This window comes from Anarhichas minor, unplaced genomic scaffold (assembly GCF_050575085.1).
Source record: "Anarhichas minor isolate MPS153535 unplaced genomic scaffold, ASM5057508v1 ptg000017l, whole genome shotgun sequence".
NCBI lineage: Eukaryota > Metazoa > Chordata > Actinopteri > Perciformes > Anarhichadidae > Anarhichas > Anarhichas minor.
Window position 1 is genome coordinate 16,623,850 of NW_027466463.1, and position 15,681 is coordinate 16,639,530.

At 41.0% G+C, this 15,681-nt stretch overlaps 1 protein-coding gene across 1 annotated transcript; it reads right to left on the bottom strand.

The window, feature by feature from the left end:
* Window positions 1-876: 876 nt before the first annotated feature.
* On the bottom strand, window positions 877-13,089 carry ldb3b (LIM domain binding 3b). Its single transcript, XM_076093048.1, has 8 exons — window positions 12,763-13,089; window positions 9,495-9,646; window positions 9,117-9,186; window positions 6,005-6,027; window positions 4,595-4,792; window positions 2,524-2,690; window positions 2,302-2,338; window positions 877-1,678 (listed from the first exon to the last, which is right to left on the bottom strand). Exons 1-8 carry the CDS (start codon window positions 12,856-12,858, stop codon window positions 1,582-1,584), a joined length of 840 nt encoding a protein of 279 aa, XP_075949163.1. The 5' UTR covers window positions 12,859-13,089; the 3' UTR covers window positions 877-1,581.
* Window positions 13,090-15,681: the final 2,592 nt, after the last annotated feature.

Sequence of the window (15,681 nt, forward strand, 5' to 3'; positions counted from 1 at the left end):
GTTCACACACATTCAGTTTTTTGTGGATTTTTACAGGGTGACAGTTATGATAGTATTCGGAGGTACACTCAAAACATTCGAGGCTTAAGACCTGGCAAAATGACCTGGCTATGCCATTGGTCGACACAGGAAATACCGTTTAACTCGTGCACGCATGTATATGATGGTCACAGAAATGCATGACCGCATCCACCAGAGTCCTGCCAGTACCCTCGGCGTGCGTGAATATGCGAGGGCCCGATCAATGCTGCTTGCAGCTTTAATTTTTATTACTATTCTTAGAGAGACAGATGAAGCAAACTGTTTAAAAAAGGCAGGATTGTAGTGGGAGCACTGGGGTTGTAACTGTGTGGCAAACGGTTTAAATGACTCATGGGTCAGGACCGGCTCGGTACCATCCACATGACATGAAATGTACTGATCTATTAGCTAATGTTGGAGTAGATTTGATGTTACTGAGTGAGTCTCTCCTTAAGTTTACATTGTGTTTAGTAGGAGAGCATGAGCATGTGTTGATATGAGTAAAGCAGGTTTGGGTTTTGCATATACTAACATATAAACAAACATGCTTCATTTTTCTTAAATTATGAAAATTGAATTTTGACATAAGACCTTGAGAATATTCTTTATTTGTGAATAGCAACACATTTCCTTCAGAGACTGTCCAATCACTAACGGTCTTCCATTTATGTCATATATTCATTAAACAAAAACAAACTTTGAGATTGCAGTAGCAGTAATATTTAGCTCTCAGTCTTTGTCAAACCTGCTACTATAGTTGTGTCATTGTCCATGTCACCACCAGCTGTTGAACAGTCATATTAATCTGTCATTCTGTCTGAATGATGTTCTGTCCTGCAAAGTCACAACACCCTCTCTGCCATACCAACGGCTCTAGAAATAACAGGAAAGGTCCTTATCAATCATGACTCTACGTCATGCCTCCAGTTTTTGATTCCCAAAATAGAGAGTGACACATGTTCACTTCATTTGTGAGTTTACAACAGTTCACTCAGCCGTATGGTTTTAAGAAAACATTTATTCACATTGATATAAGTACATTTTTGAGTGGATTTTTTTTTTTACATACTGTATTTGTGCACGTACGTTAATCTCTACGTGTGCATTTGTCCTTGTGTGCCTTCTCACAAGCATGCTTAGTGTTAAAATTCATACGCTTGTGAATGCGGTTTATGTACTAAAAGAAACATCAGTTCTGCATTTTCACTTGATTATTTTTTGTACAATTTGCCTTTCATTTAAGAGAGACAGAACCCCCAAAAAAAAACAGGAAACAAAGAAAGAAAGAAAAATCCCAAATGCGGGATCAGGTCTTAGCAGTGGACAGATACAGTTGACAGGTAATATCGAGCTTATGAACACATAGCATTCTCACACTAACAGTTACTATCTCACATTCTAATCTAGACTACACCACTATCTCACATTCCTGAGGAGTTTCCTCCTCCTCCTGTTCCTTTTTTATCCCTCCATATTTATCCCCTCTTCTTGTTAACTTCTGTGCTTTTGTCCATGTCTTCCTCTGCATGTCCTCCTCCTCCTCCTCTATCTTTCTCCTCTTTATACCTGGACGTTGAGGATCTGTGAAGACAGTCCTTGATGCCAGTTCTTCAGCTTGGCAAAGCGGGGCCCTTTCATCTCCGACTCAAACTTATCTCTATTGGTGTGGAAGACAGGTAATATTTACACTTTTAAGCATTTTAAATGAGTATTTAGTTAGATGAGAAGATTGGTACCACGCTTGTGTTTGTACAGTAAGCTACTGCCAGCACTGGTGAGCTTAGCTTAGTTTAAAGACTAATAACACACGGAAACAGCTGGCATAGCTCTGTCCAAAAGGTAACAAAATCTGCCTAATAGCACCCTTAAAGCTGTTAAAGAGCCTGTGTGTAGGAACTAGCAGCATCTAGCGCTGAGGTTGCAGATTTCAACCGACTGAAACTTCTCCCCGTGTGCTAAGCGTGTAGGACAACTACGGTGGCCGACTTGAAAACGGGAAAACAGCAGATCTCTCTAAAGCCAATGTTTGGTTTGTCCGTTCTGGGCTACTGTAGAAACATGGCGGCTAGCTCCATGAAGAGGACCCGATCCGTGTGTAGATATAAATGGCTCATTCTATGGTCACCAAAACACAACGATTCTGTCGATTATATTATCAGGTGATTATACACTGAAGAAAAATTAGTTATTAATATTATATTATATTTTTCGCCAACTGACAAACCTTAATTCTACACTTTCTACACAAGTTGCCTAGGCTGCCTAGCGTGTTGTTCTTACCTCGACTTCTGCAGGGCTTCCTCATCTGGGTCTTGCACTGCATGAGTGGAAATAAACAACAGAAATTTGGTAAGGACGAAGAAAAACCTGAGACGATAATCTCTAATCAGATGTTAACTGTGTCTGAACAAGAAGTCAGGATTAGCAGAGGTGAGTATCGAGAAGATCAAGAGAGAAGGTGTGAAAGAACAAAAGGAGGAGAGGACGGGTCCGTGTACTGACGGTATTCAGTGCCGGTGATGTGGGCCAGCATCCTGAAGCTCTTGGACTGCAGGGTGGCAGCACGACGAGCCCATTCAGCCATTGTCTGGTTCTCTCCTGGCCTGATCACTGCCTGGTAAACCGGAGACGCACAGTCCACCACAGAGTCCTTGATCGGCAGAGCTCCGCTGCAGGGCAGAGAGTGGCCGACTGTTAGAGCTCTGAGTGGTGTGCACTGTATTTAAAGCCCCCAAATGTAACAGATGATCATAATGTAATAAATGCCCAAGATGTATTATCATCTACAACTGAAGAGCTGTATTAATTATTGTATTTTTGATGTGTATTTTGATTAAACATTTAGAGCCAAGTAACAGCTTTAAAGTTAATACTGTACTGTTTCAGTCAAACTTACAATTTCTTCTAGCTCTAATGTGGAGTGGATTCAAAAAAATGTAGTTATCTCCCATAGTTCACAGGTAAATTATGAGTTATAATTATAATATTTATTATAATGATTATTTATTCACTTACATTTCAGCAAGACTCCACATAAACTAGCTGTCAAAAAGTGTTCCCCGGTTTCTAGATTTCATTGCAGAATTGATTTTTAAAATGAATAAAGTTTGAAGTGCAAGTGACTTTATATAAAACTACAGCACATTCAAGAGTAAAATAAAGTATAGTCAAAATCAATTATTAAACAAAATGTTTAAATTCTCCAGGCTTCAATGTCATGAGCGCTGTAGAGTTAACGTCACATGACAACACTGCACTACACAGCATTAAAAGTAAAACAAAAAAGCTATTTTGTTCGTTATCATGTTCGAAGCTTCATTGAATCAGAATTGTATTCATGGGCTGTTATTTCATTAAGATCAATAATTGCATTGTTGTTGCTTTGCACACAGTCACAGTTTGTTCATTGTTCACAAACATACGACTACTGTTCTGTATTTGTGTTGACCTATAGCTTCATGTTGAGCAGTAGTCGTTTAAAAACCTGTGTTTGGATACTCAGAACATTCCCATGCCATTAAATCCTGTCAGGTTCCCGAGGCTGTGATGAAATTGTTTTTTTTTTTATAGAGGACGACTCCAAAAAAAAAACACAACTTACACTCTCACACTTTGACCAAAGTACCCCTAAGTACTTTCAGATACAGTACGCATAAAAATGACCGCTTGGTTAGTTAGTTTGACCTTTATACAGTATGGTTGACACATTTAAAAAAAAAAAAACACATAAAAACACATTAAGATGGACAAAATAGATTTTTCATGAATATTATTTATTATAGTATTAATTATAACCATATTAATATTATAATAGTTGAGGGATATTAGTTTATGACACACATGGAGCAATGAACAAGCTGTTATAAAATCATGAGACAAAGGAGACGCGTTTGAGGAGAGGCAGGATAGAAAAGGTGCGCTGCTGTACTTACCCCAATGGGGAGCCCGCCTCCTCACTGAGGTCACAACCAGTAGGGAAGGATGGGGAGGGATAGGTGGAGGACAGCACAGGTGTGTTTTTTTTTTGGGGGGGGGGGGGGGGGGGGGGGGGGGTTGTGGATGGAATGAGCAGAGGAAAGTGGGTGAAAAGCACGGAGGAGTATGGGGCACGGACACAGACACCATTGAAAAGCCCGGGCATTCAGTAAAGTAGACATCCAAGTTGTAGCAGCGTGGGCTGAAAGTAGGCTTATATGTTCAAAAGCTGCTTTGCCTTTTGGCTTTTCAGAAAAAGTGTTTAAAGAGTTGAGAGAGGGACCATTATTTCTGTCATTTTTGACAAAAATACAGATGAGCCTACGCAGATGTTGCTTTGGGGAAGACGGTCTGAATTTGGCAGAAAACTTAGAGGCGTCAAAACGGTGGCAAGAACAACCTAGAACTTTCTGCATGGCTGCATTCCACTAGTAGTAGCCTAAGTAAGAATGTGTGTTTTTTTGTCATTTGGGTGAACTGATCCTGTAATTTATCCATCCGCGGGTTGGTTTGATCATTGTGATGTGATGTACAGTGGGTGAGTGGAGAGAGCGCATAAAAGACTGGAGAGGGGATTAGTTTGGTTGTGTGACCTCACCTGTCGTGTCCTTTGGCCTGCGACTGCCCTGCAATGGCGTCCATGATGGCGTCCTGTGAGTACATGCTGATCGGTGTGTTGTACTGAGCGTGAACAATGGTGGCCTTTCCCCCCGGACCCCTCACCTCAATGGGTTTGTGAGTGGACAGGGCCGAGTCTTTCAGAGCAATGGGGTTGAAGCTGGGAGTGTACTCCGTGCTGTTGGTGTCAGGGTGGGGTTAGATGGGGTCAGAGAAGAGTTTCAGGTGCAGAGGAGAAGATGAGAGGTTAACAGACGGGGGAGGAGAGGGAAGTCAGGGGGAAAGAAATGACAGAGAAAGCACCAAAGTGAGGGGAGGAAACTGGGTCAACTTCTCACACAGTGGCTTTGAGTGTCATTCCAAAGTTGCAGTTTGATTGAGATCCCTTTAGACGCACATCTTGTATTATCAGAACAAAATAGTTAATTACCAATAATAGTATACTATACATATTACTACATCATGGCATAAATTACTATGCCGTGTTGAATTGGGACAGAGGCTCCATCCATCACGACTTGCAGCTTAACGACTACTTTATGTACTAATGACTACTAGAAGTAAACAAAGCTGACACACCAGTCCAAAGAAAACCCAACATGCTCATGTATCACAAGCAAACTGATTAATATCTGCATATTCATAATGACACACAGCGAAGTATACACACACACACACACACACACACCGCGGATGATATTTTACCAATACACACTACAGCCACACATGGATGTATCAAAACGCCAACGCACATGCATTTAACAGAAAAAATATGCCGTAAATATATTTATGTAGACACATTAATATGAAGGCTTAAGGACCAGCAGAGGTGGAAAACAGTATATATCATAGTGGAGTATGGGTTCAACATTAGAATGATTACTTCAGAAAGAAAACTACAAAAAACTCTACTATCAAAAAGAAAAGTTTTAATTTATTTTGTGTTTTAAACTGTGTTTATGTGAAATAACTCTGTATCTGGTCAAGTCAAAATTCATGTATGTTTTTGCAGAATACTTTGTCTATGAACTAACTAGTTTAACATTTGTTAAATAAATGCAGTGAATTGTTAAGTATGAAGGAAGACGGAAAAGTAGAAAGTCTCACAATAAACTCAAGTAAAGTAGTAGTACCATAAAACAGTACTGGAGTACAGTACTTAAGTAGATGCACTTATTTACTTTCTTTCTAGGGACCAGATGCTGTTAATTACATGTTACATTAAGAATCAAATGATCAGCGCAAAACGCTTATGATGAAGTCTAGAGCATTAGTTCAACTTCACACACACTGAAGCAATTTGGACAGAACTTCACACCAAATCTACAACTCTCACTATCTCTCTACTGACGTATACTTCATGCACATTAAATACTGTGATGGTACTGACTTTGCAGCTGTGTTTAAGATAACCTGAAACACACCAGAGAGGCACGGACAGACAGACAGAGAGAGAAGGAAAGAACGTGATGAATCACCACAGGGTATTTTGGTGATGAACAATGGTGTGTGTTTGTAGGAAACTATCCAACTACAGCACTATGCTGTAATCCCATGTGCAGGTCAGAATGGCAGCCGCTGTATTATCACTGGGATATTTTCCAGCTTCCTCTGCATCATCAGGAGTGACTGACAAGAGCAGAAGCGTCTCAATCACATGACACAAAGACACATTTAGCACAGAACAGCCACAAATATACACAACTACACAAACACGACACATACCACCTCTACATATGTCGGGACTGCAGCCGGTACATATAGACAAATCCCAGTAGACAAGCCACCATTACTGCGGTGGCACCTCTGTTCTAATTCTTCTTATACCGTTGGAAAGTTTCATAAACTAGCAGGAGTCGAATGCCGACTGTGATTAACCCCAAACATCTCTGCTTTTAAGTGTAAATGTTTTCACTCTCTCGCTGGAGAGTGCGATACACATAATTCAGCCGCCGGATTCATCCATACAGTACATGGATGTGTTCAGGGTACAGTAGGTAAAGTGGGAAGTGCTCGGCAGCACCTGTCACGTGGGGCACCTCCCCACAGAGAGGGGGAGCTATCTCAGGTTTGGCCCGGGGGGCGTCCAGGAGATTCAGGATGATGGTGTGTAACCGGAGCGGAACATTCCCTGACCAACAGCTGCTCTCTCCTGTGTGTGTGTGTGTGTGTGTGTGTGTGCATGTGGGATCAGGAGACTCTATGTGCTCGATGAGGTGGGGTCGCTGGCACGATACTGCCGTCATCGTCCCTGCAGTCTGCCTGGAGCACCTTGCCTGACATTTGACTTACCGTTGGCCTTTACTGTAAAGCAGCTCAGCTCCAGAAGGGAAACACATTAGTGGAGACTGATATCTGGATGTGATATGTCAGAGGCCAAGCAGATTGTGTCCTCAATTAACATTTACAAGTATTTCATGACTGCAGAGGCTTCACCCAAACTCATGCCATCCCACTGAGGAGAGTTCCCTCAATGGTGGCCCCACTTTAACTCCGACCACGGACAAGTATTGTCTGTGTAACAAAAGCCTGATATATCTTATTCCTCCACTATCGTACCGGTTGACATGTTCCTTCATTACGATGAATAGGGGCACTGTAGTTTATTTTAAATAAACCTCTGTAAATACTCAGTAGAGCACCAAATGTGAATTCATTTGCAACTGAAAATAATCCCCACTAATACACTATTTACTCCTGTTTGAGTAAAGTGCCCAGATTTTCTTTTTAGGAAATTACTGAGCCTTTTTTTTTACTAAATTAAAGATGAATTTGACTGAAAACATTATTATTAATAATTAAAAGAAATCACGATAAAGATAGTATTGTGATATCTATAGGAAATCCTAAATAATAATAATAATAATAGCAACAATAATAATAATAATAATAATAATAATAAGGTGTTCTCTCTTGAAAGCTGTCTCCAAATGGCTAATTATTTTAATCCAAAATATGTTATTGCCCACAGTAGCCAAATATACCAAAATCTGTACATCTCTACAGATACATTTTTCTGCAACAATTCTAATAGTAAATGAATTAATTGCTAATTGTTTAAATAATCTTTTCAGCAAAAATAGCAGAAATTCTCTGTCTCCAGCTTTTTATTTGCAAAATATGTTTCTATAATAGTGAATTTGATCTCAATAGGTTTAGTAGAGTTGGTTTAATAAAACCAAATACGTGAAGATGTCACAGTGGGCCCTGGAACCTAACAAATAATTATTAGTTGCGGCCCTACAATGTTTAAATAAATAAGAAAATGAAAGACAAAGGCCTCGAGCAACAAATTGTCACTTTCCTGTAATCTTGCCAGCAAACAAAAACAAAAAAAGTATCACAAGCAAGTCTTCGGTTTTCCAGGCATAACAGGGTTTAAAACTCAGCATCCGAGGACAAACGGAGACGCGTTTACTTGAAGATAAAAAGCCTCAGAAAGGGAAATCAGGGAGCTGAAACAGCAAAAAGACTTCTTTAAAAAGATTTTTTGCAACATCATCTCCCTGGTTTCATTCCTGTAGTCGGATCTGCTGCTACTCTGTTACCTGGAGGCCGGCCAGGTATGTTTGTGTGTACGCTCCCGAAATAGTGCAATGTGTGAAAGGAATGACTGCTGGAATAGCGATGGAAAGTTCTGAGTACCTTTTCTCATTAAGGTCGTGTTAATGTGAAGTTCAACGGGGACGTGATGTGCATTTTCTTCATTCGTCCGGAGTGAAAAGCAGCACTTTTGTTAAGTTTTGTTACATCAGCTGAGGAGTTTAGTCTTCTTCTCTTAGTATTGAGATTATTCATCTCTGTGGTAACCTACCCCAGTGATGAAACTCCCCGGGAAGCTGCCGACCCCTGTCCTAACTTGCCCTGCATCTGCATCATTTCTCTGAGAGTGTCGGGGGAGTAAAGGCCCACTGGGGAATTGTACTGCATCCACTGGCCTGGTGAAGATACTGCAGATGGTGTGGAGGAGGCAGGAGCTTTGATCGGGGTCGAGAGCAGCTCCGGAGCTTTTTTAGGAACTTGGAAGAGATTCCTTTCAGAGGGCTTTTTTTCCTGGAAAATGTCATAGGACACTGCCTGCACCATTTCAACTTCCTCTCCAAAATGTTTAGGCCCGACCTCCTCTTTCGCTTTTTCTAACTCCTTAAAAAGATGAGAAGAGGTCAAGATAGATAGCTAGACATGAAGGCCTTAAAGTGAAACGAGAGTAAAGGTATCGGCTTGTTCCGACTTCCTTTTCCTTTCATTTGGTTGCTGTCATTTTGGATTGCTGACCTCCCTGCAGTTGCACTGTGAATATTTGACTCTAGAGGGCAGCAGGACGCTGCCTCGTGTCACCATTGAAGAAGAGTGAAGATGATATTCTCACAAACAGGACAAGAATGCAAAACACGTATGACAGACATACAAAAAAAAACATAAGCGAGTATGCAGACATACAGCTGGTATTTGTTTGTGTTGATTTGTCTATTTGGTCGTTGTTGTTGTGGGTGTGTTTGTACCTTCTGGTGGGCGATGACTGGCATGGGTGATTCCATTCTTGGAGTGGAAAATGCTGCAGCACGTCTTGATCTAAAGATTAAACGACAAAATGCCTCTTTAAAATATAACGTTACATCATATTTTACCACTTTGGAAAAGATATCTTAAAACAAGACAAATACAGAGCAGCCATTAACAAATCATGAGAACCAGGTTATACCTTTGTTGGTCAAATGTATTGTTTTTAAGACATTTATAACATTGACTTTCACTCACTGATTTGTCTTTTTTCTTTTCTTTCAGCCAGGTAATATCCACTACCTTATAATTTGCCTCTTCATCATGTACTTAAGTTTGACAGAGATGGCTGTTTTGGTGTAAGTGTGCTGGTTGTTTACTTTTGCATGGTGAGTGACAGCTTGGTGGCGCCAGACTTGATCTTGTTTTGGGCCTCCATGTGAGTCATCCCGTCGGTGCTCACCCCATCGATGGCTGAGATGATGTCGCCCTGGGACAGGCTGCCGCCCACTGCCTTGCTGCCCGGAGTTATCTATGGAGGGGCCAAAAGAGCAGGTCACACTGAGACCGCTGACAGGGATTCCTCAGGAAACAAACAAGCAACTGGAAGAGGTATGCAGTCACACAAATACATGCACATGTTACAGACTGGAGGGACATGTATGAATGTTGGATTCATTTGTTGGGTGAATGTAAAATAAGAAAGGTAAATTAAAATCATTTGTTTCATTTTCTCTTTAAGAACAGATTTCTAGTAACAAAGCCATGAAGTGTGCAGTACGGGATATAAGGTAAAGGAACTATTTATACAGTCTGAGTATCTGAGTAGCAAATCTTTATTTTTAATTTTTTCAATTGACCGTCAGGTGAATCTTCGTGCTCCTGGCTCTGCTACAAAGCCAGACTTTAGAGCTTAAACTACACAGAGAGGAGGTTTAAGTGAGCCCAGAGGCCTGCGGCATACAGTATTGGGTCTTGGCTTACAGTCAACTCGTTAAAGAGTTAAAAATAAGCAACGCTGTTGATGCCTCCGGCTTCACTGTGATTGACCCGACTGAGCCCTCCCTCGTCCCCCAAACACAGACACACACACACAAACACACACACACCTGCTACTGACATTCATACAAGACTTCCTTGAATCTATCTTTTTTCTATTTACACTAAGTCCTCCTCTCCATAATCCACATTTAGCCTATTTTCACCACTTCACATCACATAATGTCCTCGACGACTGTCACGCTCGCCCTTGTTTCTCCTGTCAACCTTTCTCCTTTTGAATCTGGTTTTTGCACATCTTTTTCTTCCTTTGAATTACAGTCATTATGCCTGTGTGCGTAGTAAAGTGTGTGTGTGTGTGTGTGTGTGTGTGTGTGTGTGTGTGTGTGTGTTTGGAAAGCAGATACAATAGCTGGTTGTAGGCGGAGAAGCAAGATAAAAAATGATCTCTGCCTGGCGGCCTCAGTGTGATCAAACACACACATAGACACATAACGCTTCCTGACCAGTCTGCCATGAATGCTTTCCTGTGCGTCAGAACCTTCGAATACAACAGAGAACAACAGGAAGTGGATTTGAGGTCTGATTCCTCGAAAATTGGATTGTAATAACAGAGCGATACTGTCTTGGATTTTGATCCTTGGAATGTTTTATACAAAATAAAATGTGTTGTATCACTCAATAAAACCATGAACCACATCATACATACGCTTCATCCATCCATCGATGGTGTCCAGAGAGATGTTTTCATTCTCAATGCAGCATGTAAATAGACTTAAGTGTAAAGTCATGGATGACAAGTGTTTTAATCATCAGCACCACTAAAAGTCATGTGAAATAATTGGACAGTATAAAAACGGTTTGCTTATTTAATGGACAGTGCTTCAGCTTGGCTAACAAGACTTCAGGAACCCACTGTCTTCATTCCTCTTTCCCTTCTTAGTTCTTGGCAAACGTATGCCGAAATCCAAACTGCGGCGGTATTACGTCAAACTGTAATGGCACCCCAAGTTGTCATGTCAAGCTGCAGTGTTTTATGTTCCCCTGTCAGAGCCAAACACGACCACAGGATGAACTATAATCCAATGAAACAATGTCATGACGGACGCATCAAATCTCCCCCGGGTTGCCTAAGACTAAGGGATCAGAAGATGTCCGGAGCTGTCAATCAATAAAACACAGGCTGATCACCAGCTGAGCATCAATCAGGGCCGAAGAAGGAGAGTTTAAGTCCACACTGTCTTACTCGGGTAAGCGTCACCTCCTCCACCTTCCCTCGTCTCTCAAATCCTCCATCCATCTATTCTGTCACATTGTCCTCTCAGGAGCAGCTCCAAAAAGGCAAAACCAAACTATAAGAGAGAATTAAAGCTTACTAAAGGTAACACAAGCTTCTGTCCTGTCCCATTCCCATCCACCTCTCCTCCAGTGCTATTTAAAGGAAACGCTGTAAATACACCAGCAGTCCTGCCAGAGAGAGAGAGAGACACGCTGTCTCTCTGCTGCGGAGGTTAAAACTATTTAATTTGTAGAGTGACACTTAATGTCCCTCACTCTTTCTTCAATTCTAATAATTATAGGCTAACAATCATTATCTTTAAAGATAATTGAGAAAGTTCTTATCTACATAAGAAAATAAAGTATTTATCTTCTTGATGTAACAGAATTTCTTAAATAAATCATGATGTGTGTTTGTTGTAGAAACGAGTCTAACTTTGCTTTGTTGTAGTTAATTATTATCTTTGTTGGAAAATGTAATTTTGGAATGAAATTTGTGTGGGATTTGAGAGTTAAAATAAAAAAGTCAATTCATCTAAAATCACTCATTCTCATGTGATGACTTGACTGGGCTGATGTAAAACGTTACACGTAAGTCACGGTTACTCAAGCTGATTATGAGCTGAAACTTGAGGGTGGACTATGTAACGAAAGTAAAACCTATAGATGTTTTTTTGTTTTCCAGAGCAACGTTTAAGAAAACTCTCAGCAGTAAAAGTTAGCTAATGCTGCAGCACCTCTACTCCAGTAAAACTATTCCAGTCTTTCCACTGCTGCTCTATTCTTGAAATCTCTCTGGACATCACGTCTGAGCCTCCCTGTCATCATCAAGTACAGCAACATTACATAACCGCCGCTCAGCCGCAGCTTGCACACAAATCACATCTTTGAACATGTCGGACGTTATTGTCAAACCAGGTGAAACGGATAAAATGTAAAAAAAAGACGTAACCTAAAAATCACTTTTCAACATAATTTGGCTTTTACAGAGGCACCTACACATATTTTCACCTGCGAATCACCAAAATGATGCTTACGCAGATATTCAAGCAGGAAAGTGTGATAAAAGTGAAGTTTTTTGAAGTTAAAGGGTTCTGTGTTTACATCATTGTTTGTGTTGGTTTTTATTTCGTTCGAGTGGATCAATTTGGCAAAGTCAGTCAATCAGCATTCATTGTTGAAGAGCTTAAGTTTCTCTTTGAAATAATTTATGAAATATTTTGTCATCATAATATACGTATGCCAGCGCATTGTTTTCATCAGTTTGCTGGCGTTTGTGAGATACCTTCACATTATTTTGTGACATTGACGAGGTAAGTTGTGACTTTATATGTAAGTTGTTTCTGTCTGTAAGGGCGACTCTGTCCTTACCCTGGAGATGGTGAGTGGCATGTTGAAGTCCTTTCCTCCCTGTAGTCTGAAGCCCCATGGAGCGGGGCCATTCAGAGTCACTGTGTACGTAGTCATCTTTGGTTAAACGTTAAACACTCCTCCTGCTAATAACTCCTGCTGGCTGTGTGGTTTCTCCTCCTGCTGTGCTGTGCTCGTGTTCTCCGTCTTTCCCTGCTATCCTTTTGTCCCGGTCGGCCTCAGTCGTCACTTCTCCTCAGTCAGTCCTGGATTCGCTATACCGTCTCTCCTCGTCTGCTCCCAGCTCTCAGGACAAACAGCCTGGGGTGGTGCTGCTGCTGGTGGGTGGGTCAGGTGCTGTGGAACCTCTGTGACACACACACACATGCATTCATGCACACAAATACACATGTGTAGATAAACACGCACATAAAGAGTGCAGAGCCAAGCTGGGCCACTGGAGAACAACAGTTAACTGAATTGAGCCACGGAAAAAAAAACTCCTCAATCTCTTACCCTGTAAACTAAAACCTCCTGAAACAAACCTCAAATATTAGAATATGCAAGCTCTAATAAGTACACTTTAAACTCATCAAGAGAGAAGAGTTTCTTGCCTGCAGAGTTGCTGAGGGCGAGGGACCGACAGCCTAAGAATAGCAGAGATGAGCATAGACACAGGAGCCCTGGCCCTTATAAGGCCTGTAACACGAAGCCCCAGAATGCTTCACTGCCGATTCACATCGCCAATATAGACCCCTCTTACTGCAACACATTCTCTCTCTCGCTCCTTCTCCCTCTCTTAGTGCTATCACTTCATGCTGCCAGCACCCTATTATCCGTAATCAGTCTCTGTGCACTGTAGCCATTCTCTTTTCTAGTTTCACTGTCTCCCAATCTGCTCGCGTAATGGAAAGAACAAACCGCTCAGCAGCGTTTCCCTAGAAACACGTCCACCAAGCTGATTTGAGTCGGATGTTTGTGTGAGTGAGATACGGAGCAATTGAATTAGCAGCCAACCACAGCTGTAAAGGTTAAGTGAACACAAGCAGAGTCCGACATTTGGAGCGACCATCCACAGAATTATCTTGATTAAACTCAAATGTCTATGATGACACAAATCCAAACTATTAAACTTCGTCCTGAGAGGAGCCCTCAGGAGCTCATAGGTCACTTAATGGTTGAACTCTCAATAAACAATGAAGACAGGACTTGGGACCAATCATGGCACTCAAACCGTTAAGGCTGTCCATATAATGTTTTATGTTTTTACCTTTCTGGTTACGGGCATTCACATTCCTAAGGACACAGATCCAATAAACAACTTAAAGAAACTTTTACTTGCTATGCAAGTCCTAGTCTTGGTAATTCTTGTATTTTGTATATACATCTATCTCAGCATAACAAATTCACTTAATTTGTAAACCATTTACAAATTGACACTGTTAACTGTTTTGTTGACATTGGTTCTAATTTTGTTCTGACATACAAAACTGATCTCGCATTACTGACTCACATTAGTGTGTCTTTATTAATTAGTTGTGCAAGCTTGAAGTTGACCAAATCTCGAACAGTGGAAACATCTAAGTTTATAATACTTATATATTGTTAAGTTCCTGATAGCAATGCTGTTTACAATTCTTTTAGTTTCCTGCCATACAAACTGGAGGTTAATTACTCTGCCTGCAACTTTTATCTCAACCACAGCTAAGGAGACCAGAGTTTTTGTGCTAAGCTACGCTAATTTAACGTAACTAAAAAGAAGCAAAGAAGTTCCCAGAAAAGTATGGTTTAGTTTTTGATTGGCTACATCTCGTAGAGCCATCAGGACAGTCACATAGATTAGCTTGAGCCCTTCTGTTAACCCTTTCATTAAATGTCCTGAAGCTGGGCTTGGTGGCCAGCTCTGACAGCCTGGTTCTATTCACAACATTTGAGGATTCAAGGCTTTTTATTTATTACATGCACACCAGGAATGTTCGGTGAATGTAAAGTGACAAGAGTCACAGCACAGGTCAACATGTGCAATAGAATGATAACAAATTCATACAATATAGTGCGTTTTCCTCAAAGAGAAGGCATAACTATTGTATATATACTGCATTCCAGCCTTTATTAACTATGTAAAATCATACTCACTTGTTCTGAACCTGGGGCTGCACGGTGGTGTTGTGGCTTGCAATGTCGCCTCACAGCGATAGGGGCCCGGGTTTGATCTGTGTGGAGTTCTGTCTCCGGGATCCGGCTTCCTCCCACAGTCCAAAGACATGCAGCTCAGGTTAATTGACGACACTAAATTGCAATGTATGTATCAGATGAAGTAGATGTCCAAGTTCAGAAGGCAAAGCAATTAGATAATGCTTTATTGGCATATTTAAACATAAAGTTTCACAAAACTTGTAATACAAAAAAGAATTGTCTTAGTGGAAGTTATCAACTGGGGAATTATTTCTTTATTACAGTATTGCTGTTTTTACTGAAGTAATGGATCTGAAAGCATCCTCCACCATTCATATTCTCCCCTACAAATTTGGAATTATTATACACCCCGTCCACTTACACCCTCTACTCATGCAAATGGGCTACCAACTCTCACCTCTGCAGGGCGCCAGTGTTCTCCAAGGCCTATTCAGGTCAAACAGCATGCAGGATAACTGTTGGACAGATATGACCTACACTGATGCCACTCTCTTATCTAACATCAGGATTTTCCAGCTGATATCTGCTGTGCTGCATGGATATCTTCCATTTAGGAAACTGACCTAATGATTTTTGAAAAATCAGTCAGTCGACACTGATGGACGGATGAGGAATTGGGAGCTGCACCGACCACAATCATTATGGTGCTATGGTGAGGGAAAGAGCGTTGAAGAACACTGTACTGCATAAGTGGATGGTGTGTAAAACAATTTATTGAAAAATAATAGGCAGATTTATTAAAAA